The following is a 22,746-nucleotide window of genomic DNA, read 5'->3' as shown; positions in this document are numbered from 1 at the left end:
AAGGTGTGAGGATGGGCAGCTGTGGTCTTCTGCTTGCTGGAAATCTAAGAGTCACTGAGCCCAAGATATAAGGAAGCAGAGGCCCAAATAGGTGAGCAGGATTCAGTCTAATCCTGCTGCCCTGTTTCAGGTTCTATTTTTTGTACCTAGGTGCCTGAATTCAAAGCATGATTTGGGAGGCTGTGCTGCACTGATTTCCAGTACTGACCCTGGCCTGAATGACTCTTGAATTCTGCTACATGACTTGTGAGCTGTCAGTGGAGTCTGCTGTTGCCCCAAGGCCATGATGTGACGTCTTTTTCGGGAAGTTACATCGCCAAGGGAACTCATATCTCTTGCCCCCCATGAGGTTCCTCTTAACATTCCTCTCAGCCTCTGTCTGACTTTCTTTCACTCCCACCTCCCACATGCTCACTTTGTGCCTTCATAAATAGCTAGGCTCCTTGAAAAGCTTCTAAAAGCTTAAAGGTAACATCCTTTGCTTCTGTAGAGTATTTTATAGTCTTCAAAGCACTTCCATATACATATTATCATTTGATCTTCACAAAACCTTTCATTTATGTAGGTTAGGCATATTATCCTGATTTCACCGATGACGAAATACGGTCCGTAATTAGGTGACTTCCCCATCCTCAGATACCTTGTTAATGTGAGACTGTTGAAAGCCCAGTTTGCTGATTTCATTCATTTATTATTTCTTAATTCATTTATCCACTCATGCTGAGAAGTGGTCCCAAAATAGAAAAAAGAAATCATTTGGAGTCAGACCAGCTTGGATTTGACACTTGATATAATCCTCTACTTGTTATATAATCTTGATCACATACTTAACTTCTCAGATCAGTTGCCTCATTTGTAGCATAGGGAAAAATTTTGACTTATGATGTGTTAATCAAGACCAAATAATGCAACAAAATTACCTGGCAATAAGTGTGTAAATGTGCCTGGCACACAAGAAGTTGAACTATTATAGATAAAAATGGTCCAATATCAGCAGTTTTATAAATGGTCTAACCTAGTGGTCGAAACTTAATATTGACTATCTTTTATTGAGTAATTCTCTATTTATTATATATGAGGTATTACTAGATCCCAAAAATGTGAATAGAAATGAGACAAGATATTCCGTATGTGTTCGAATATTCTGAAAGACTTTAGCCCTGCAGTGTAGAGCCTATATCTGCTGCATTCTTAGCATCTTGAAGGTAGCAGATGCTTGATAAATAAATAATAAATCTTCCTGAATGAAGAAATCTTTGCCCACGAGGATGTTACTAACCAGTTAAGATAGGCAGACACATGATCATATAATTCTAATAAACTGCCCATGAGGAGATGATCAACCATTTAAGACGGGCAGACAAATAATCACATAGTATACTGGCACTGTTAATTAGATAGACATCTGCAGGTTTTGGGGTGAGTTCAAAGGAAGCAATGTTCAGCTCTACCTGGGGCGCATGAAATGCAGTGAGGGGGGGCCCGCAGCTTCAGAGAGCAGATACATTAAGACTTCTTGTGGTCCATTTGAGGAAGGGAGCAAGAGCATTTTGCTTATCTCGGACTACATGCTTTCTCTCAACCACCGCCTTTCTAACATCTGAAATTGAGTTTGTATTCAAAGCAGCCTCTTTGTCTCACAGACCCTCTGTTATTGGTATCTCCCTCCCATAATGTATTGCTTTGTAAAGTGCTTTGCTCTGCTCTCAGTAGAAAAGAGATGCTCGGTAAAGCAGTCTATTCTTTGAGTGTCACACTAGCCATTGCATAACAAAGTGTAATATATTGTGTGAGAAGCAATACAGGAACACAAGAGATATTTTAAGGGAGCAAATAAAACCTCAAAGTGGGTGAGTGTAGAGTGCATTAAAGTTAATAAACTGTCATGGCAGACAGGACCACTTTTAAATGTAAAGGAATCTAATTTAAGGTCTTGTAACTGTAGGGTTAGAATCCTACTGGAATGAAGTTAGCTGCTAGTTTTGCCAAATTCTACATCCTTTGGCTCTCCTGGAGTACCAGTCCTCAGGCCTTGGAATTGAACAGTATATATATTCTCCGGCTCTTTGAAGTGCTAAATCTAATCTGCTCAACTCCCTCCATACTGTTGCTTTGCTTTAAACTCTGGGAGGATGAATTTAAGTCCTGGTTCTTCTGGTACTTGGGGTACAGCCCCTCAGCCTGAATTTTCAGAGCTCACAGAGTTATTTCCTCTTTCCATAGTGTCACGGGGGCCTGGGGACTGACAGGAGTCAGCTTTGCTGTGGCGTGCACCACTGAGCTACTGGTCTATCTGCAAAAGCGAGACAAGTCGATCGATGCAGGTCCCCTTCTTGGCAGTAGTGAAGGATGACTACAACACCAAGGGTTCCAGAATGTTTTCTGCCAAGAACTGGATTGGATTTTGTGCTTCTGCAGCCACAAAATGTCCCCATCATCTTACTCCCGAATTATTAATGCCTTTTGTGGTCAGTGTCCTCAGCGTGAATACTTCCTCATCCTTCTTTATTTAACACCTTCGCTTTCACTTCTTTTATTTTTGTTAGCCAGACTCACAATTTTTTGTTCTCCTAATATCTCACCTATTTGTTGTTCAAACAAACAAGGAATGATTAATGAGCATCTTCATCTTTGATTTTTTTGCTCTCTGTCATGTAGAAGAAGAAGAATCCCAGATTCTGGTTCCGAATGCAGTTTGTAGTGTACTTCTTTGGTGTATAAGAAAGCTTTGCTTCTGTAGTGATATTCTGAAACTGAACAGTTACATAACTGTTTTGAGGTTCAGTTTCTACATTTGGGAAATGGGAATAAAATGTCTAATTTACAGGGTTCCCAGGAGAACCAAGGAGATTGCATATAAGAGGTACCTAACACAGTGTGTACCACATGACAAGTGTATAATAGATGACTATTTAAAACAGACCAACAAATGCAGGACTCACTCTGTTAAAATAAGAGTGGCTTCTGGAGAACGAACAGAAACAAAAGAGAAATGACCAGTACTTAAATTCTGCAGAGCTCTGTGCTGCCTAGCATAAGATTCAGGGTTGTATGTGGAAGTAAAAGAGCAAGAATTCTTTGTAGGGGAAAGGTGGTAAGGTTTACACACATAGAGAGCCAGTCATTTTAGGGAAGCCACTGCCATGAGAGCTCATTAGAAAAAAATGGAAATTTTTCAAAGGTGGTTCTAACATTACTTCATCTCTTAATAGTATTTGTCTAAGTTACCATGTTTTAAAGCATAAAGAGATCATAATAATACTTTTCCTTATAATACTGTAATTGATGATATAAGAGGCACTGTGATACAATGGAATACAAACTGTAATAGAAAAGTCAAAAGCTCTGGGTTCAAGTTTGTTTTGCTTAATTGGCTCATGGTCTTGAACAGGTCAATCAGTTTCTTTGAACTTTGACATCAACAACTATAAAATGAGGGTAATGATATTCTTATTTTTTCCCCACTGGCTTTTTATAGGGACCAATTATAAGGATCACTTGAAGATACTGGCCATATATTGGCTGTTCTCGTAATTCAGTATTAGGGACCAGAAGAGATGCTAAAGCTTTTACTAGCTCTTGCCCTCTGAGAGGCAGACACAAGGCAAAGGCAGCAAGAATGAGGGGCTTCCACAGGTATGGTTCCCTGTGTGCAGCTTTTCCAAGCTATGTTTTGTTGCTGGCCGCTGTTGAGCCCCTTTTGCTGCTCACCTGGCCAGGAGCAGTTGGAGGATGTGTTCTAACCACAGTGCCAGGGGTCATCAGCAACAGCGAGGCCCCTGATGCAGACTCCAAGTGGGCACTTGGCATGAGCACCTGAGTCCCTTGCATCCTCTTTAACTTGTGTATCTCTGTCCATTTGCTGCTGGTGACCATTGTAGCAGCATCATTTATTGTCTTGCTCAAAGATACCTGGAGCTTTTGAAAGTTTCTTCTTCTTCCATTCTGCTGAGCAAACACCAGTGATTAGAGACTGAGTAGTCAAGAGAAGGTAGGTTGGATAATCCATAGAAGAAAATAAGGCCCTTGACTTGCAGTATTCAACTTCTTCAAATATGGGTCATGGAGTGTGGGTCGTATTTAAACCATTCTCTCCCTTTGTCATTCTAGGGAGTCGACAAGTTAAAGATGAAGCCCAGTGCAGAGTGCTGTTCTCCCAAGTTCTGGTTGGTGTTGGCTGTCCTGGTCGTGTCAGGCAGCAGAGCCCGTTCTCAGAAGAGCCCCCCGAGCATTGGCATCGCTGTCATCCTCGTGGGCACTTCAGACGAGGTAGCCATCAAAGATGCCCACGAGAAAGATGATTTCCACCATCTCTCCGTGGTGCCCCGAGTGGAGCTGGTAGCCATGAATGAGACCGACCCAAAGAGCATCATCACCCGCATCTGTGATCTCATGTCTGACCGGAAGATCCAGGGTGTGGTCTTTGCTGATGACACAGACCAGGAAGCCATCGCCCAGATCCTCGATTTCATCTCCGCTCAGACTCTCACCCCTATCCTGGGCATCCACGGGGGCTCCTCCATGATAATGGCAGATAAGGTAAAGGAGGGCTGCTGCGAGAAGAGCCTGGGAGGGGAGGCTTGTGTTGAAGATGCAATGATACGTTTACTTTAGGGCAAAAGTAGGTTGTTAAAAATAGAAATTAACTGGGATGCATTGAGTGAGTACATTGGCCAGATTGTTTTGAGATGAAGGAGAGAGAAAGACACGGGTGTATAGAGGCTTCTATAATTTAGAACTGGCCGTGTTTCCTTTTGTTGGTGCATGGACTTGACGAAGGGATTAAGAAACGTTGAAGCTTGTCGTTCTGATATATTTTCTTCAATTAGGTGTCTGAATAGGTCTCTCGAATTTTTAAAACAAGGCATGCTTAGTTTTCCTTAGTAGTGTATCTTCTCCACTGAAATGGTTTTGTGAAAATACAAAGGCAGGTAACGGCTTTCCGCAAAGTCATAGATGTCATAGGGAAGGAACAGCATCCACGTTCATCATTCACATCGGGCTGTACGTCCAGGTGGCTCTGAATCCCTGGAGCTGTCTCTGCCACGTTTCCCTATGCTGCGATTTGAAGGCAATGATTCTCAATCTCGTTTGCACATTGGAATGGCCTGAAGAGCTCTCAACACTACTGATGTCTGCTCCCCACCCCCAGAGGCTCTGATTATTGGCCTGGGCTTCAGGGCTATGAAAAGCTTCCTAGGTGATCATAGCATGCAGGTAGGGTTGAGAATTATTGCTTTCAAGCCCCGTCTAAATCCTAGTCTCTCTGACATTAATATCGAATTGTCTACTGACAGACTATCATGTGAAATTCGTGCTTAGTCTCCAACTACAGAGGAAGTGTATTGTTTTGTTTTTACATTTTTAGCCATTCATCATGTTTCCTTGCTTTGTTGATTAGTAGGTGCAACACTTCTCACACACACAATATATATATATATATATATATTGTCCTCTGTGGCCATTTATAACTACAATGATTCACTGTACCACAATCGCCATATTCTTCTCTTTTTATCACTTTGTATTTTTAAACTTGTCTCTTCTGAACATTGACATCTTAAACTTCTTATTATCACTTTCAAAACTACCTTCAGTTTTGTACTTAAAAGTCATGCTGTGGGGTTAATGATGTCCCTAAACACTTGAAACCCAGCATGGGTACCACAAGCTGCCTCTGGTTGCCTGAGAACCACCCGCGCTGCAGCTCGGCCTTGTGGGTCCACTGTCGCCATCTGTCGGCGGCAGGCAGCGATGACTAGCTTGTGGGTCAGCTGTGCTTTATTCCGTCTGGGAGAGGTCAAGTTCAAGGTATGGCGGATGGAAGGGAAGAGAAAGAAGGGGAAAAAATAACTAAGACATATTGTGGTACAAATTCCCTATGATGGATGTGATCATTATGTATGTCAAAAGTGCACTAATACATTAATTTAAAAAAAACAAAGCATGCAATGGAGAAACTTCAGAATCATACGAGAAAGAGATTCATCCATTCCTGTGGGCACGGTTGGAGATGTTAGAGAGCACATGTAGGAAAAGGAGCCCATGCTACGGGAAGAGGAAAAAACTCCAAATGGGAAATGCGCTGACTGAGGCAAAACCCGTGTAATTTTTGCTTCAGGTAAACATTGCTCTAAAATATTATTGTCCTTAGTAAATCATATTTTATTTTAGTAGTGGGATTTTGACAACATAATATTGCATTAAGATAATGTGGATATGGATAAGAGTCAAATATTTAAATCCTAAATAAGTGCATACTTCTTTTGAGAGTACTAGAGGTAAAAACGATTTTTTTTTCAAATATGGGCTATTGTACAATCTGTTTTATTTCCTCCCAGAAGAAAAGATTATGCCTAAACTGGTTGAATGTGTCTCTCTGGTACCTTTACAAATTTATAACATGAATGTAAAAGTATGAGCTAACATGCAGCCCAGGCGGAGAGGGTGGACTGTTGTTCTCTGGTGTAACCCAGGTGCTTTGAGAGTGTTCGCCATATGCTAGGTCATTTTATGAGCTAAAACATTATTTAATCTGTCTCTTACAGTGAGGGAGACTGAGGCTCTGAGAGATTGAAAAACACATCCAAAATGACATGTTCAAAGCAAACTTCCCACTCTCCCCTTTCTCCTCTGTATGTGATGTTGTGGGGGATGCCATGTGTCTGGAAAGTGAGTCCTAACTAGGCAGTATGGAAATCTAGCCCCGGGAGGGGACTGATAAGCAGTGCTTAGGTGTGGCGCAGCCCCCCAGGAGGCCCATTGGCTATTCTCTCTAGGGGCAAAGGGCAGAGCTGAAAGCAATGGAGCGTCTCTTAGGTCACTGCAGTGAGACCTCACTCTGGTCACTTCTCCTCTTCCTCTCCCCATTGCTACTGCATCCCTGCTTTTATCCTGTCGTTTTCTCTCTCCATTAATAAGTGATTTTTAGATCATTTCTTAAAATAATCTACATTGTATCTAGCTGGCTTTAGAGCCAAAGAGAAGCATTTCTAAAAGGTAGGCAGCAAGAGGAAAAGAAGGAAGTCCTGACAGCCAGAAAGTTGGATAACTGCATGGTGGCTGCAGAGGAGAACACGGCAGCCGTCATAGGCACCAGGAGGGTTCAGCACCAAGATTCCTGTGGCCAAAGAATTTGCATGAAGGCCAAAAAAGAGGCCCTCAGCTAAGTGTGGTGGCACATGCCCATAATCCCAGCTGTTCTGGAGGTTGAGACAGAAAGATTGCAAATTCAAGGCCTGCCTGGGCAACTTATAGAGATCCTGTCTCAAAATAAAATTTTTAATGAGTCCTGGGGGTGTAAGTTAGTGCTAGACCCTTGCAGAGAATGTGCAAGGCCCTGGGTTTAACTCCCAGTGCTAGGGAAAAGAAAAGAGTCTCCCAGATCTTAGAGAAGGTTTTGAACAAGTTTCATAACTAAATCATCTCAAAATCTAAAGTTAGTTTAAAAACAAAATAAAACAAAAACACTAGAAATGTGTTTTTCTGTATCATGGCTATGATTCACCATCATAGAATGGGGACATACAGCTTGACAGCTTTTAATCAACAATGCATCGGTGAGACAAGCGTTTGAAAGTAGAGATAGCTTGACTGTGTTTGGGACTCACAGTGACCATCTGAAGGCTGATAAATAAACCTCACATTTCACATACTCATTTAAGATACAAGTAATTGCCACTTCATTAAATTTTTTTTGTTGTGAGTTTGTTCAGCATAAACCCCGCTTATTAAGTGCTCTTGTCACAGATTGCACTACAGGGATAAAATCCCTCTTTTGAAAGAGTTTTTGATGTAGAGAAGACAGCACTGTTGTAAAAGACTTGATGAAATAATAGAGACACAGTTCAGCACTTCAGCATCTGGTCAAATAGCATGTGTTCACTTTTTTGCATATGCTAATTAATCAGTAAAAACATTAATTGGTGCTCTGCTTTCTAGATGAAAAAATATACATTTTACTGGTGTGAATAAACTATAAGAGTACACAAGATCCTAATGATATAATGGACAATGTGAAATAAGAAGAAAGGGGCTAAAGGTGTAGGGAAAGTGGGAAGGGTAGGGGAAGGCTAATAAGGGAGAAGAAAAAAATATGAGAAAATGAAGAAATAAATGAAGTGTTTGTAAAGGCGGAGGGAGGAGGGGCGAAGGGAGGGCAGGGACAAGAGGAAAAAATGAGAACCAAGACCTGTCATGTAAAGGTACAAGATCCCAATGATGAATGTAACTGTACTGTATACCTGAAATGTACCAATAAACTCAATGAGAGAAAAAAATATACATTTTAGGACTGGGGATTTAGCTCAGTGGTTCTGCCACCTGCCCCGCAAATGCAAGGTGCCAAGTTCAATCCCCAGTACAAAAAAAAAATGTACATTTTACTACAGCAGAAAGCAGTAGGGGAGAGGGTAAAGAAGGTCCAAGGGCTCTGAATTTAGAGGCAGAGCCAATTTCAACCAACACTTCCTAGATATAGGTCTTGTCTCACAAGAGAAGCTAAAGCTTATTAGAATACAGAACCTGGGGCCGGGGATTTAGCTCAGTAGTTCTGCCACCTGCCTCACAAGCACAAGGACTCGAGTTAGATCTCAAGTACCAAAAAAATAAATTAAAAAAATTAAAAATGAAAAGAATAGAGAACCTGCTATGGTCAAAATGACACCCTCATCTAAAGGAAAGTTGTAATAGGAAAGAACTAAGGGGTGCTTGTAACAGGAGACTGTTTACAGAGGTAATGGAGAGAATGTTTAAAAATGTATGTGGTGCTTTTTGGCAGGAACCTATTTTATTTTGCCTTGTTATAATTGCTTTTAGTCTTTTTGAGATCTTGGATTTAGGATGCCCATCTGAATTCAAATAATGAACTAAAGCTAGATGTATTTCAACTTCTTTCTAGACGTACTCTCTATTCATTGGCTGAAATCTTTCTTGGATTTTCACAATTTTACTCAGAGAAGTTAAGTAACTAATCCAGGACATCACAGCTCATAATTAGCAATGGGACTGGGAATCAAATCCCAGAAATACCTGTCTTGAAGCCCATGCTTTCTATTATACAATTCTGCCTCATGAGATATTGAACTGAGAATTGTAACTCAAGTTTTAATCGCCTTTCTGATGAGCTTTGGAAATTTGGGCAATCAGATCATTTAAGCTACATGATACTCAGAGTATGGTTTGTAAGATATAATTTTTGTTTTCATCCTACCCAATTTACAACATTTTGAAGATAAGATGAAGTAAAATATGTGGGAAATGTTTCAAGAGCACTGTGCAAACAGATACTTTAGGTGAGGAAAATAGGGCGAGGTGGTAGGAAATGAGAGTCCCTGACAATTGCTCTGTTGCCAGCATCAGGACCAAATGCAGATGGCTTGGGCAGGACATGGGAAGGAAAATGGAAAGATTGAAGGTACAATAGGAGCAGGAAAGGGCATGCAGGATACAGTCTAGTGCTGCAAAGATGGAAGAGAAAATGATGTGCTGGGTCAGAGTTGGAGTCTGGAAATGGATTAATCAGAGTGGAGGACTGTGGCTAAGTCCTGAGTCTGTATAGTTCGCCTCGATATATGCACAGATAATCTTAACATAGAGTCTGTTGCTATGATTCCTTCTTTTCTAAGTTTCTTGATTAGAAAGCAATGCTTTGAAGAATACTCTCATTTTCTGTGGAGAAAACCACACTTTGGAATACAGTTGGGTTTCGGAAGATGGTCTCTACTCTTCTTGGGCCCTGTATCATTCCCCTTTTCCTCCTACCTCCTACACCCCTTTCCTGAACTAACAGTCTTACATTTGGAGAGAGGAGAGGTGGTGTGTGGCACAGTTGCCTTTCATTTATTGATGTGAATTCCCATATCCGACATCATCTCGAAACCAAGATGGTTGTGTATTATTCACACCTCTTCCCTTGTGCTTCTTCCTGATTTCTAATGTGTCCTGATGCAAGTAATTGTTACTTTGCTTTTGTCTCTGGTGTGGAATTCCTTGGGACATACCTCAGGAGCAGATGCTGGTGTTTCAGTCTTTCTTGGAAGAGGAGAGTTTCATGGAGAGGTAGGAAAACTGAGAGGAAAAAAGTTCGTAGAGTAGGCCAGTGTTTGTCAAGCATCGTGTCCATGAACATCCTAGTTTTTTGGCAATCTTGTGAGTAATAGTATTTTGTTTCTGTTGATGGGGAAATTAAATCGAAGAATGTGTGGGTCAGAGTCACATGGCTACAACAATAGTAGCACTGGAATCTGAACCCAAGTGTACCTGATCTTAAAACTTTTGCCCAGTTGATACCCCAAGGAAGTAAGAAAAACAAAGCCAGGCTGGATTTGCCTGTTTGGAGATCAGTTTCTTCTACTGCCTTGAATTTTATGGTCAGCTCTTTCTCAACACTATAAGCAACAGTGACACAGCCCTTAAACCCGTGTGCTTTCCAGGTCCTCCACCTGCTTGTGGAGTATGCTTCTTGTTGGCCAGAAATCCTCTCTTTTAAAATTGGGTTTTAAAGAGACTGGCCACTTGGAGTTCAGGTACAGTTTTAACTCTGTAAAAGCTGAAGGCCAAGAAATTGCGTTAGCATTCACAGATATAAATGTGCTTGGTGCTAGAAATTAACACATGAGTATGGCTTCTCCTTGGACTTCTCTGGGAAAATAATGGTGTGTTGGTAAAAGGGCAGTGGCACAACCAGGACAGAGCACAGGCTTGGGGGCCAATGGAGCTGAGCTCTGCTCATTTTCCTCTCAGACTTGGCACCTTAGCTCTACTGGGGAAGTGCTGAGCCTCATAAGATTCAAATGGGGACAAAACCAACACCTTGTGCATAGTGGGTAGTGAGTCTTATGAGGCAAGGAAGCTACACAGGATGAACTTCCTAAGACTTCTTTGAGGAAAAAGGGATCCTAATTCTTCCTGTAAAGAGAAGAGTTTGGAATGTGGTACCCTTCACTGTAGACCTGGTGGATGAGCAGCTGCTCAGTGGGCTCTGTCTGCACGGTAATTCCGCTGCTGATTGTAGCATGATCAGCCCTTATTCAGATTTTCAAAGACATGTGGTGATCTCCACAAACTGCTACACATGGGATATTAGCAATGAAGATAGTTCAAAGCATTTTAAAAAGGGCAAAGCAAAATAAGAGTGTTCAAATTCACAATTATAGATTCAAAAGAGTTGATAATAAAAAATGACTAGATGGGTGAAATATTAAAGACATTAGGTAGGAAGGAGCAGTATATTATAGACACAGGAGGACAGTTACTTTTCAACGTATCACCAGCCAGTTTTCAATAGATTACTCTAACAGTGCTGAAAGCTCTGGATTATGATTTCTGTTTGATAAATATATTTTTATTCCCTTTTTTCTGAGACTTCTGTGATTCTGTATTTTTGTCTTACTCTTAAATGCTAGACCTACATTTCATTCAAAATCATATGTTGACTCTGTAGGGTAAGGGTCCAGAATGCTGGATAGTAGCATTAAAGGCTATTTTTATTCTACTTTTCTGAGAATAACAAACATTTCTCACCGTAACTCTATTTTACATGGAGAAAGAAGACCTGATTATCTTAAGTCATCATGTAGTTGGTGATGAGAAGGACTATATTGATGATATTTATTTTTGTCAGGCTCTGAGCTAGTCATCTGTATAAGCTAGTCACTTTATACATGTTATTTTAGGTTTTCATTGAATTTGTGAGGCATATATTTTGTCTGCATCTTGCCAATGAGTCGAAGAGATTGACTACATTTCCCAAGACCTTCAAATAATGATTTTCTCATAGTGGCTTCCTGAGGTCAATATTGGTGTCTCAGAACCTTGGAGACAGAGTCTGCTGGAGGTCCTTCTGGGTCTCAGTGATGTCAGGGCTGACTGATGAGCAGGGTTCTCCGGCATCTTTGTTATGAATGGAATGTGGCTTCCCTAGTCCTTGGCACATCTATAATCAAAGAAGGAAAAAGTGCACACCCTGATCTCAGGAGCCCAAAGTCATGGGATCAACTCTCTGGAGGTTTCCAGAGAGGGTGGCAAGGGGATAGGGGTGGGAATGCTTGGATGGTGTCTCTAAAAAAACAGTAAGCGACAGCCTGAGGATTCAACTAGCACACTTCTCACTTCTCCTGCCTCACACCCACCACTGCTTTTGTTTCCTTATTCTGATCTCCTCCATGTGTCTTCTAGGCATGCATCTTGCTTCGTCGGTTATTACTTTCTTCTCTTTCATTATTAATTTATCCCTCTTTCCTGGCATTTTCCTTTTTAGGGATTCTTCGGAGATGTTTAGATATGAAGTATAGGAATTTTCTAAAATGTCAAAAGAACCTGTACGTGTGCTTATATGCACACATATGTATTTATTTGTGTGCATTACAAGGCACTTAAAACCCAAGAGCAAGCATGTTAAGTGTCCTGCTGTATATGTTGGCTCCCTATAGTCAAGAATAGTCTTACCTAAAATATTAACTGTACCTGAATTGAAAATATCTCTGTGGCCCAGAAATCTATTCAAATCACTCTCATATTAATAAAAAAGCAAACATTAAAGCTTTCCTTGATCATCATACCCACTCTCCCTCCCATTTTACAGTTCAGAGGCTTAAAAAGTAGTCTGAAATTACGGTTTTCACTTTCATCTTTCACTTTCTTCAAAATGCAAAATTTGATGGATTTTCAAATTGTTCTTAACCTTCTGTGGCAATGAACACTGTTGACCTTTTAGTGTTAGTCACCAAATTTATGCTACGAGTAGACTTGTCACAGATCTGGTGACAGTGGAGATGGGAATGGAATAGACTTTAGGATTGGGGGGTCCTGTACGTGGAAATGTCTAGTGAACAGTTGGGATTAAAGTTGGAGGTAAAGACAGTGATTTGGGCTGGGTGTATTTATTATTATTTTGGTGTAGGTTATTATTATTTTTCCCTCTATAATGACAGGGCAGTTGGATGGATAAGAAGCCTCAGAGTCCCAGTGGAATGAGGATGGAGGTGGGTCATCCGCAGAACCTGGAGATACACCATCATTTGAAGGTGGCCAGAGGGGTGGAGGTGATAAAGGAGCTAAGACAACATAGAGAGGCAACACAGAAACCAAAAGAGCTCTCAGAAGGAAGTAGTTACCAGTCTGGGACCATTCCCTTCTGTCAAGCAATAATTAAGCTTTGTTAGTCCCGCATCTTGGCTTCGCTCTGGTCTGTGTCCACACTCTGCCTGCTGATAGGACCAAAGTGTGGGTCTCTTGCTCTTTCGTCTCTATAGCCAAGTCAAAGCTCACCTGGGATTCTTTAGAGATTCAAATCTGATGTTTACATTTTCCCTTAAGACAGCTGCCTTGGTTCCCCACGGCTTGGAATCTGATGTCCTCTTTGATCAGGTCCCAGGATGCCTCCCCAGGATTTCTCTTTACCTCCTTGCCCTTACACTGCAATGTCAAACCATGCTAAATTATTCACTGTTCCTTGAATGGTTCTGGCTGGTTTACATCTCTGTACCTTTGCTTGTGCTACTCCCACACCTGAGACTATCCTCTTCTTTGTTTTTATGATTTAAATCTAAAATGTCCCCAGAAGTCTCCTGTGTTCAGAAATGGAACTTTTGGAAGGTGATTACATCATGGGGATGCTATGCTTAGCAGTGGATTTCTCCATTAGTGAAATTCATTAATTGAATGTTCTCTTAGGAGGTAGGTTCGGGTTGAAGAAGGTGAGTCACTAGGGTATAACCCAGAAGGGCGTATTCTTCTCCCTCACTCTTCTCTTCTCTCTCTGCTTCCTGGCTGTCAGGGACTGAGCAGCTTTTCCCTATTGTGCCCTCCTACTATGCCAGTTTTGTGTTATAGCCAATGACTGTGGACTGAATTCTCTGAAACTGTGAGTCAAATTAACCTCTCCTTTAATTTTCCCACATGGAATATTTTGTCCCAGCAACAGAAAGTGACTGATACATTTGTTCACACAGAAGCACCACTTCACTTTTCAGAAGTCAGGCTATTTTCTCTTGAACTCTTTTCTTGCACCATCATCATAGAATTTACCATTTCTTTTTTTATGCTCCACCCATACCCTCTTTATGTTCTGTTATAACTGGTCTTGTTTATGTGTCTATCTCCATTGCCATAGGGTGGGCCCACTGTGAGATTGGACCGTGTTTTGTCAATTTTTGTACTCCTAGCGCATACTATTGTGTCTGATGAATAGCAGCAGCTGGCTTTATTTAAAACTTAAACATCATTGAACTGTGCACTCTATATGCATTGTGGTGTGCTGAATGGTGACCCTCAAAAAATGTCCATGCCCTAACCCAAGGATCATGTAACTGTGAACTTATTTGGAAAAAAAGATCTTTGCAGCTATCATTAAGGATCTCAAGATGAGATTATCTTGAATTACTTGGGTATGCCTTAAATTCAATGACAAATGTCTTTCTAAGAGACAATGAGGGGAAGACACAGGCACGGAGGAGAAGCCTTTATAAAGGGAGAGACAGGAGAGAATTACTGAACCACAGGCCAACAGAGCCTCCTGAAGCTTGAAGAGGCACTAAAAGCCTCTATATCCTTAAAAGAAGCGAGACCCTGCCAACATCTTGATTTGAGGCTTCTGGACTCCAAGACTATGAGAAAATACATTTCTGTTGTTTGTCACCAAACATGGTAATTCATTAGCACAGTCTTAGGAAAGCAGTGTGCACTCCATAGTTAAGAGGAAAAACAGCAAGAGTTTCATTGTCTAGGTTCTTTCCTGACACCACTCTCCATTTATTGAGTGACCTTGGGCAAATTACTGTATTTCTCCAAGCTTCAGTTTCCTGATAAAAGAGTAATATAAATAGGCTCTATTTTTAAAGATTATGTCATTTATTGAGTGACCTTGGGCAAATTACTGTATTTCTCCAAGCTTCAGTTTCCTGATAAAAGATTATGAATTGTTGTTAAATAAATTGTTGTTAAAAAATAAATTGTTGTTAAAGGGCTGGCAAATAGTGGGAAATGGTAGGTGTTCAGGCTGTGATTGGTATTTAGTATATTTCACTGAATAAACAAAGGGCAAACAGAAACACAAGCCATCACCAGTGTGATCTGAGCTCATCCAGCTCTGTAGTAACTGAGCACTTTGGTTGCTCTATCCCAAAGCAATGCTCTGGCCTACCCGACGCTAGAGACCATGCTGAAAGGCGATGTGTTGGTGATCTGCTTAGCTGTTCCACTGGTGAAACTGTGGGAGTAACTTCTATCTTTTAACCTGATCCTTCTCTTCCTGCACTCATCTTTTCTTAATTTGCCTTTGCTCTTTTGTTTTTCTGTGCATGCACATGTGCTTGAAGATGTGTGTGTGTGTGTGTGTGTGTGTGTGTGTGTGTGTGTGTGTATTAAATGTAAATGTTGATATCTTTGTATTTCCCAGAGACTGGATGGTAACCATACCCCAAAGCTGCCCTCTTGACCCAAGGTTCTCTTGCCTTCAGATGTTTCTTCTTTTCCACTGTCAAACTGAAACTCTGCTGCTTTTCCACTTATTCCCTTCCACTTTATGCTTATATAGTCTTGATCACAACTATACTTAGTCATAGTTACTTTAGCTCTCTTTCCTGCTAGAATACAAGCTTTCCAAGGGCAGGGACTATGATTTTTCTTTTAATTTATAGGGATTGGCATATAGTAAGCCTTTAGTACATATTTAGTAAATGTATGGTTCAATTATTTCAGGACAGCAGACATCATTTGCAATTAAGAGAAAGTGTTTTAACCCAAATGAAAATGGCTAGTAGGATTAACCTCTACAGTTACTGGCAGATACTTTCCTGATCTCTCTGTAGGCTGCTATCTCCATTACCTTGCCCTTCTTCACATCTGGCCAGATACCAGCAATCAGCTTGGCCCTGGCATCTGGGATTGTAACACTCATGTCCACTTTATTTCTTGCAGACAGACATTTCCAAGAACTGTCTTGAGTTGGCAGGTGGGGTCTGAGAGAGCAGAGCAAATCTTTTGTTATCATGCAAAGCGTTTGGGTGTAGTGATGGTCTTGCTTTTAACAACTCTCTTTCCAAAGAGAATCATTTGAAAAACTTTTGAAAGATAAGCATGTAATTCATGTGCTAATTAACTAGGTATCACTCAACTTCATTTAATCAACACAATTAGGTTTCCAAAGCTAATAGCAGGAGGTTTTGGGGCCTTCCTTTAGTGAACAGAATCCTTTCTCATTTATTCATGTGTACCGGTGTCAGGAGCTGTCCAAGTTTCTAGAGAGTCAATAAGAGAGAAGAGTCCTTAATGAAGCACTGGCTGACAATTAACAGACACATCATTGAACACAAACCAACACCAGTATGATCTGAACTCACCCAGCTCTGTAGTAACTGGGTAAGCACTTTGGTTTTCTGTGTATGCAGAAAGGTAAGGGTGTGCATGGATTTCAGGCAGTGGTAAATGCTTTAATGTAAATATCAGGAAAGGATATCCTAGGCTCTTATGGTTGGTGATGGTCTCAGAGGAAGAGTGAGATTTGGATGATGAGGAAAATCAAAGCATGGGAAGATCTCAGGGGCAGCATTGTGGCAGAGAGAACAGCATGTATGAAGGCCTTGAAGTGGAAATGCATTCTACTGTTTTGCTGGTTTTTGTTGTTGTTGCTGCTGTTCATAAATAGTAGGATGGTAAGTCTAGCAGAGATGGAATAGGTACTCTGGGTCCAGATTGCAGTGGGCATGAGAGGCTTGCCATGGGGTCAGGTATTTTTTGACCCCTTCTGGGTATGAGCAGGAAGCAATGCAAGCTGACTGACTGTCTCTGCAGATGGAGTCAGTGTCACTGTCATCTGGGGATGGGCACAGACCTTGGAACCATGTTGAGTTCCACTTTTCACAAGCTGGGTGACTCTTGCCAGGTGTGACTTCTATGCTTTATTTTTCTTTTCTCTGTTGTGGTTCAAACTCAAACTCAAAGAAATTTTATAAGGATTAAAGGAAGTTACTTTTATATTATTCATGTCACTCTGCCAAGTGCATGCTTAGTTTTGAATAAATAGCTGCTATTGTCATTTCTATTAGTATTTAAATACAAATTTCTCTTGAATCAGGCAACCTTCTCTTGGTTGATCTATGGGTTATACAGGGATTTTTTTTTTTTTTTTGGTTTACAAAATGTGCTTACAAACTTGTGAACACACTCATACAACAATGTCGGAAAATGTAGAGCATGATGACTGGCTTTCCTACAACGAAATAGCCTCCCTTCCTCTTACATCCTTGGAGCTCCTTGTACCACTGTCCTTTGGTCAATTCCTGGGCTTGTGCTACAGCTGCAGCCCAAAGTCATTTCCCCCTTTCTAATGGGGTGATGCACTCAAAAGAGCACCACAGCAAATGGAGCCACAGGGTGAGATTTTTCAGGGAGATTGTGGTCATTGAGAGTGGGAGGTGTGGCATGGCTAGTTAACTGGAGTGACTAGCCTTGAACTGAGGATTCCTGGCACACCCCCAAGCCCTCATGGCCTGCCACCATGTGTCTTGGATGCATTCTGTTGTCTTGGCAACATGTTGTCCAGAGTTGTAGGGAGCAGCACCCTTTAACCTTCCAGTATCACGTTGCCAGGACAACAGACTTCATGGGAAGCCAGGCTTCATTCTCGCTGTATGTTGCTGCTGCCTACCCGCCCTCCTACTCTTACTGCCTACTCTTGTTTCCGCTGCCTTCCATCTGTATCTCTCTACTTCTTTTGGCTTCATAGATCCACTGTCTGCATACTTTTCCCAGCTACCTCCAGCCCCTTTGCCTCTTATTTTCTAACCATCCCTGTGTTCTCACTGCTTATACAACAGAAATATTGTAAATTCTCAAAAAATAAACCTACGTGGCATCATCAGTTGAAAGAATGATGGGAATGAAGGGGTTTAAAATACAGCAAGAAAGGGGGAGAAAGGAGAATTTGGTAGTGATTCCTGAACTTACTGGACCATACAACAAACAGGGGAGTTTCTAATTTTATCATTATTATTTTAGCATAGATTCTCTGGCTTTATACCTAAGTATTCTGATATTTAACGTTTTGGGCAAAACCCCATTGATAACTATTTTTCTAAATTTCCTCCAAGGGATGCTAAGATATAGCCAATCTTGGGAACTAGTAGTGAGTAAAATGTGTCATATTATTTTGATTATAGACTTTTGTGATGGGTCACAATCTATTTGTTGAGCTTTATTTACATTTGTGTGGCTGCTTAATAAAGATTAAGAAGGAGGAAGAGGAACTAGAGAAAGGTAAAAAGAAGCATGGAAAAGGAAGACAGGGAAGAGAGCACTGTAAAAATGGTAAGAGACAGTGGAATTGGAGAGGATGAAAAAAATCACATAAGTTGTTGAATTCCATAACTCTCTTGTCTTGCATTTTCAGTTGGGGTACAGGCTACTAAGAGTCTTGGTCTGGAATCGATGAGCATGCTCCTTGGAAAGATTTTGAATCTTGGATACCATCCTTAATAGGAGCCTGAGATGGATCAGACCTGAAGTTTCAGAAGAGGTTAGCTTCGTTCTTTTCCCTTAAAACAAACAAACAAACAAACAAACAAACAACAAGTGCCTCCGAGTGTTAGGTGTTACACATTTCATGAGATAGTGCCTCTCTTGCATTTAGTCAGTTTAGCCCTCAAAGTAAACCTAGCATTTAAGAGTAGTTATATTCTTCATTTCCAGATGATGAAACAGGATTAGGAAGGAAAGAGATTGGCCCATGGTCTACCATTAGCAGCAGCAGTGTGGAAACTGGAACCTTGACTGGATGACAGGAAAGCCCATGGATTTCATCAGGATGTTTCTCTTTTGGTTAAACACTCATTTACCTGGTCTTGGGCCATCTAGCATTTAGCATGGGAGGAGGATTTAGCTGCTCGAATAGCTTGGGCAAAGTCCATTCCATCCTTTTTCAGCCAATCTTGATTGAGATTTAAATCTCCAGGACAAGAGAACAGCGAAAGGGGAGAAGAGATAAGATGACAAAGTGGGCTGAGAGACAACAGGAAAAAGGGACACTGAGGGGAGAACAGATGTGGGGTTGTTAAGACTTTAGGGTCCATTTTCAGTCTTGTGAAATCTGTTTTCAGCTGCACCAGAGGTCCACTTCCCTCCAAATTGTGGAGACCCTCAAGCCTAGAAAACTTGCAAATGAATTCTCCAGGATTTGGCTTCTGGATCAGATCTAACTCTTCACTGACATTTCTGGGGTTTAGGGATATTTATTTCCACCTTAGTATATATCAGGAGAAAATGAACTCAGATGCATGTTAATCCAAAGTCTAGGAGTCTACCTCCTAGATGAGATGTGGACAAAAAGGAATAATGCTTTTGCCTCATTTTCCTGGATGGTTATAGGTCTTGGTGATAGACTTGTGCTTCCTGTTTCTTGAACAGTCTTAGAAAATCAGCTGTAAATGTTGTCATCAAAGTCCTCCCCAGTTTCTAGAGGAGGTACCCAAGGGCAGCTTCTCTGGCCCTCTCCTCAGCACCTCTGCCCTTCCTGGACTTTCTGGACAGATCCTCCTATTGTTTTCCTGATGATCGAGGCCTGTTTAATACATACATGCACTACATACATGGTGGTATTCAGGTGTGTGAATGATACCTGTGTCAGGATGGTGGGACACATATGGAGGCGTGCTCAGGCAATCCATGTGAGAGGTAAACTTGTCACACCACGAGAGCCCTTTCTAAAGGAAGAGAGCCTGTTCATGTCCTCCCCATGTGACTGAAGCAAGGTAGACACACAAGACACACTCAACATACATTTGTTGGTAATGATAGATCCTTTGAAATCAGATGGGAACAGGCCATATGCTCTGGGAAAAGGGCCTACATGGCTAGGTGGGATGGTTGAGTGAGATGTGTTTTTGCAAGTTCTTTTTATCTCTAACATCTGTGATCCTGTGAATAGTTCTCTTCCCCTTGGCCCAGGCTGGCTGCTTGCCTGGAGCCTTTGCCAGACCCCCCCACCCCCACCACCATGCTTCACAGCAAAGATCACAGGGATCTCCTGTTCTGGAAGGACAGTTCTGGAACCCTGACTCTGTGCTCAGAGCAGGGGAAAAGGTCCGCATTCTGAAGTCAGGCAGAGCCCAGGGATTGTGGAATTTAAGCAGGAAGTGTGAATATACTAGGTCCTGTAACCAGGCAGAAGAGGAGTAGGGAATGAACTGATGGTGTAGCATCTCCAGCAGCAACCCTAGGTGTAGTTGTCCAGGGCCATGGAAAGGGCACAAGCTGAGCAGCAGGATCCATTGCAGGGTTTGGGTCCTTGTTTCTGTCCTGTCTACTTTCCTGCCATGTCATTTTTCCAGAGACATACAGCTGTCTGTGTCAGAAACTACTTGTATTATGAAAGCCCTGGTCTCTGATCACTGTCATTCTCTAAGACTAAATTGGAACCTAATTTTTGCCAAAGAAAGTCATACAGCCTTGAGGGCCTTGAAGTTCTCCTATTGGTCCTTGCAATTTCTGTACACAAGGGTAAGTCTGAATGGTCAGTGAAAAGGAAGAATCAATAACTCCTTGAGAAGTGACTCATGTAGTTTCTGTTCTTCCTGAGGGGAGACCGGTTCAGTGATCATGATAAAACCTAGTCTGTAAGATAGAGAGGGGTTAAGGATGTGGGTTACTTCTATGGATGCTCTGGAGATGGACACTTTCTCTCTCTTTGGTATATTCTACTCCTGTGCTCCCTGAGACTCAAGAGACGCACCTTGTCATTATGGGTAGAGGAATACTTATAAAAGCCTAATCATTACAAGTATCTGGGAGCCAGTTTCTTGTTTACTAGGAAACAGAATTAGGACTTGGACAAGATTAGTTTTTGTGTTTCTGGAATTTCCAAGTAGCAAATACAACCACTTCTGTCATCTAGAATTTGAGAGTTAGCCTTGGAAAAGCTTATGCATGTGAACAAAAACACTGTTTTTTAGTCTATTTTTAATCTTTTACTTCCTTGCCCCATGTTTTGGTTACTTTCTTGTTGCTGAAACAAAAGGCCCGACACCTCCAAGTTAAAAGAGGAGAGATTTATTTTGGCTCACAGTTTGTAGATGTTTCAGTTCATAGTCAGCAGGCTCCAAGGCCGGGCAGTATGGCAGAAGACGTGACACAAAAGTAACAGTCCATAGTAAGGCAGGCAGGAGACAGGAAGCAGCAACCCTGCCTTTGGATTCCATCCAGGCCACAAGCCTATTGGTTGGTGTCACCTATGTCTAAGGTTGGGCTTCCTTCTAGTAATGCCATCACCACAATTATGCCAAATCAATCAGTGGTCTAATCCAGTTATTGTACCCCATGATCCAGTATCACACACCCATGAACCAACCACATTCCTAAAAGCCCCACCCATGAGCACCTGAGGCTTTGGGGGTCATCTAGCTGTAAGTCATAACATCCCATTTTCCTTGCTTCATTTTTGATAACTCCTACCTCCCTTTGGTCATTTAGTGCCCTTATTCTGTCTTTTGGCTATCTAGAGGACCCCTCCCTGCTGCCTCCAGCTTCCTGCATTGCCCACTGATGGGGTCCCCCAGAAAGCACCACTTGAGCCAGTCCTGGGTCTATCCTCCGTGTAGCCTGAGTATATCCTCCCCACAGGTCCTTGTTTGATTTCAAAATGGGGTGACAATCTGTAAAACTAAGTCCTTGCCAGAGTCTAAGTAAAGAGGAACAATGGATGTGTGACCCTCCTGGGGGCATTTTAACTTAGTGAAAGACATTTGTAATAGTGGGATTGTAGATACATTATGGGGCCATAAGGGAAATATATATTTGAACAAAAAGAACTTTCCCGACTACCACAAATCATGCTATTCACAGGAAGCCTTTCAAGCCTAGCACAAGGCTTGGCTGGGCTGGAAGGCTGTGCCGTGGACAGAAAAACTAACAGGAAGCCACTCAAGGGGGTGGGTGTCGATTGTCCTCCACTGAGCAGCAGATGGTCTAGAACCTACTCTGGAGCCTTAGAGAGCAGTAGGCCGATTACAGCAGCAGGACTTCTGGAGCTCCCCCCGGGAGGCAGGAGAGAACAGAGGAGAAATTAAAACGCCACTTTAGTTACTGAACTCGAGACTGCTTTAATTTTCCACACTATGGAAGAAGAAATCATATCCTGCTTTCTGCACTAAGAATCTCCAGTTGCCTTTCGATGCCTGTGGACTAAACTCCTAACCTGTCCGTATGGGTCCTCCTCTCTTGGATCCTCTTACTCCTCCTTCTCTCTGTTCTTCTTTTCCTTCTTCTCCCCATCTGCTCCCTCGCCCTTTTTGCTCTAGTTCCTGTTTTTCTTCTTTCCTTCCCCTAGCCCGCCCCTGTCCCCTGGTGACCCACTCTTCCACGTGACTTTCATTTTATGGGGTGCACACAGCCATCTTCATGCTTCATCCTGTCAGCGCTGAGGTCCTCACTGGCCTACCTTTGGACCTGGCATACTTACAAGTTCCCAGGTGGTCTGTGCTTGGCTTTTGGAGCTGTCACACATTAGTTTTATAGTCTGTGGCAAGTTGTTTCAGTTATTTAAAACTTGACGTTTAATGAGTCCAGCCAAGGACGTGTCCTATCTCGGTGGGACCCTGTTAGTTCACCCCCATGCTGTGGCAGGGATGACCTCCAGCAGCTACTGCTCATATTTACAACCTGGTCACAGTGGGTGTCTGGATAAGGAGCCTGGGTTGGGTCAATGCTCGTTTTTTGATAGGGCATATCTGTACTAATAACTCCACCCATATATAT

At 41.9% G+C, this 22,746-nt stretch overlaps 1 protein-coding gene across 1 annotated transcript in view; it reads left to right on the top strand.

The window, feature by feature from the left end:
* The first annotated feature begins 2,394 nt into the window (after positions 1 to 2,394).
* Positions 2,395 to 22,746, top strand: part of Grin2b (glutamate ionotropic receptor NMDA type subunit 2B) — a 303,881-nt gene continuing 283,529 nt past the window's right edge. The window contains exons 1-2 of the mRNA XM_010638438.3: positions 2,395 to 2,468; positions 4,111 to 4,539. Coding sequence (XP_010636740.1) covers positions 2,457 to 2,468; positions 4,111 to 4,539 — 441 coding nt within the window. The 5' untranslated portion in view covers positions 2,395 to 2,456. The remainder of the gene's footprint in view (positions 2,469 to 4,110; positions 4,540 to 22,746) is intronic.

The sequence above is a fragment of the Fukomys damarensis genome, unplaced genomic scaffold (assembly GCF_012274545.1).
Source record: "Fukomys damarensis isolate Sample0158 unplaced genomic scaffold, DMR_v1.0_HiC HiC_scaffold_19, whole genome shotgun sequence".
NCBI classification, from domain to species: domain Eukaryota; kingdom Metazoa; phylum Chordata; class Mammalia; order Rodentia; family Bathyergidae; genus Fukomys; species Fukomys damarensis.
The sequence above is the reverse complement of the archived record's forward strand: the minus strand, read 5'-3'. Positions and strand labels throughout refer to the sequence as shown.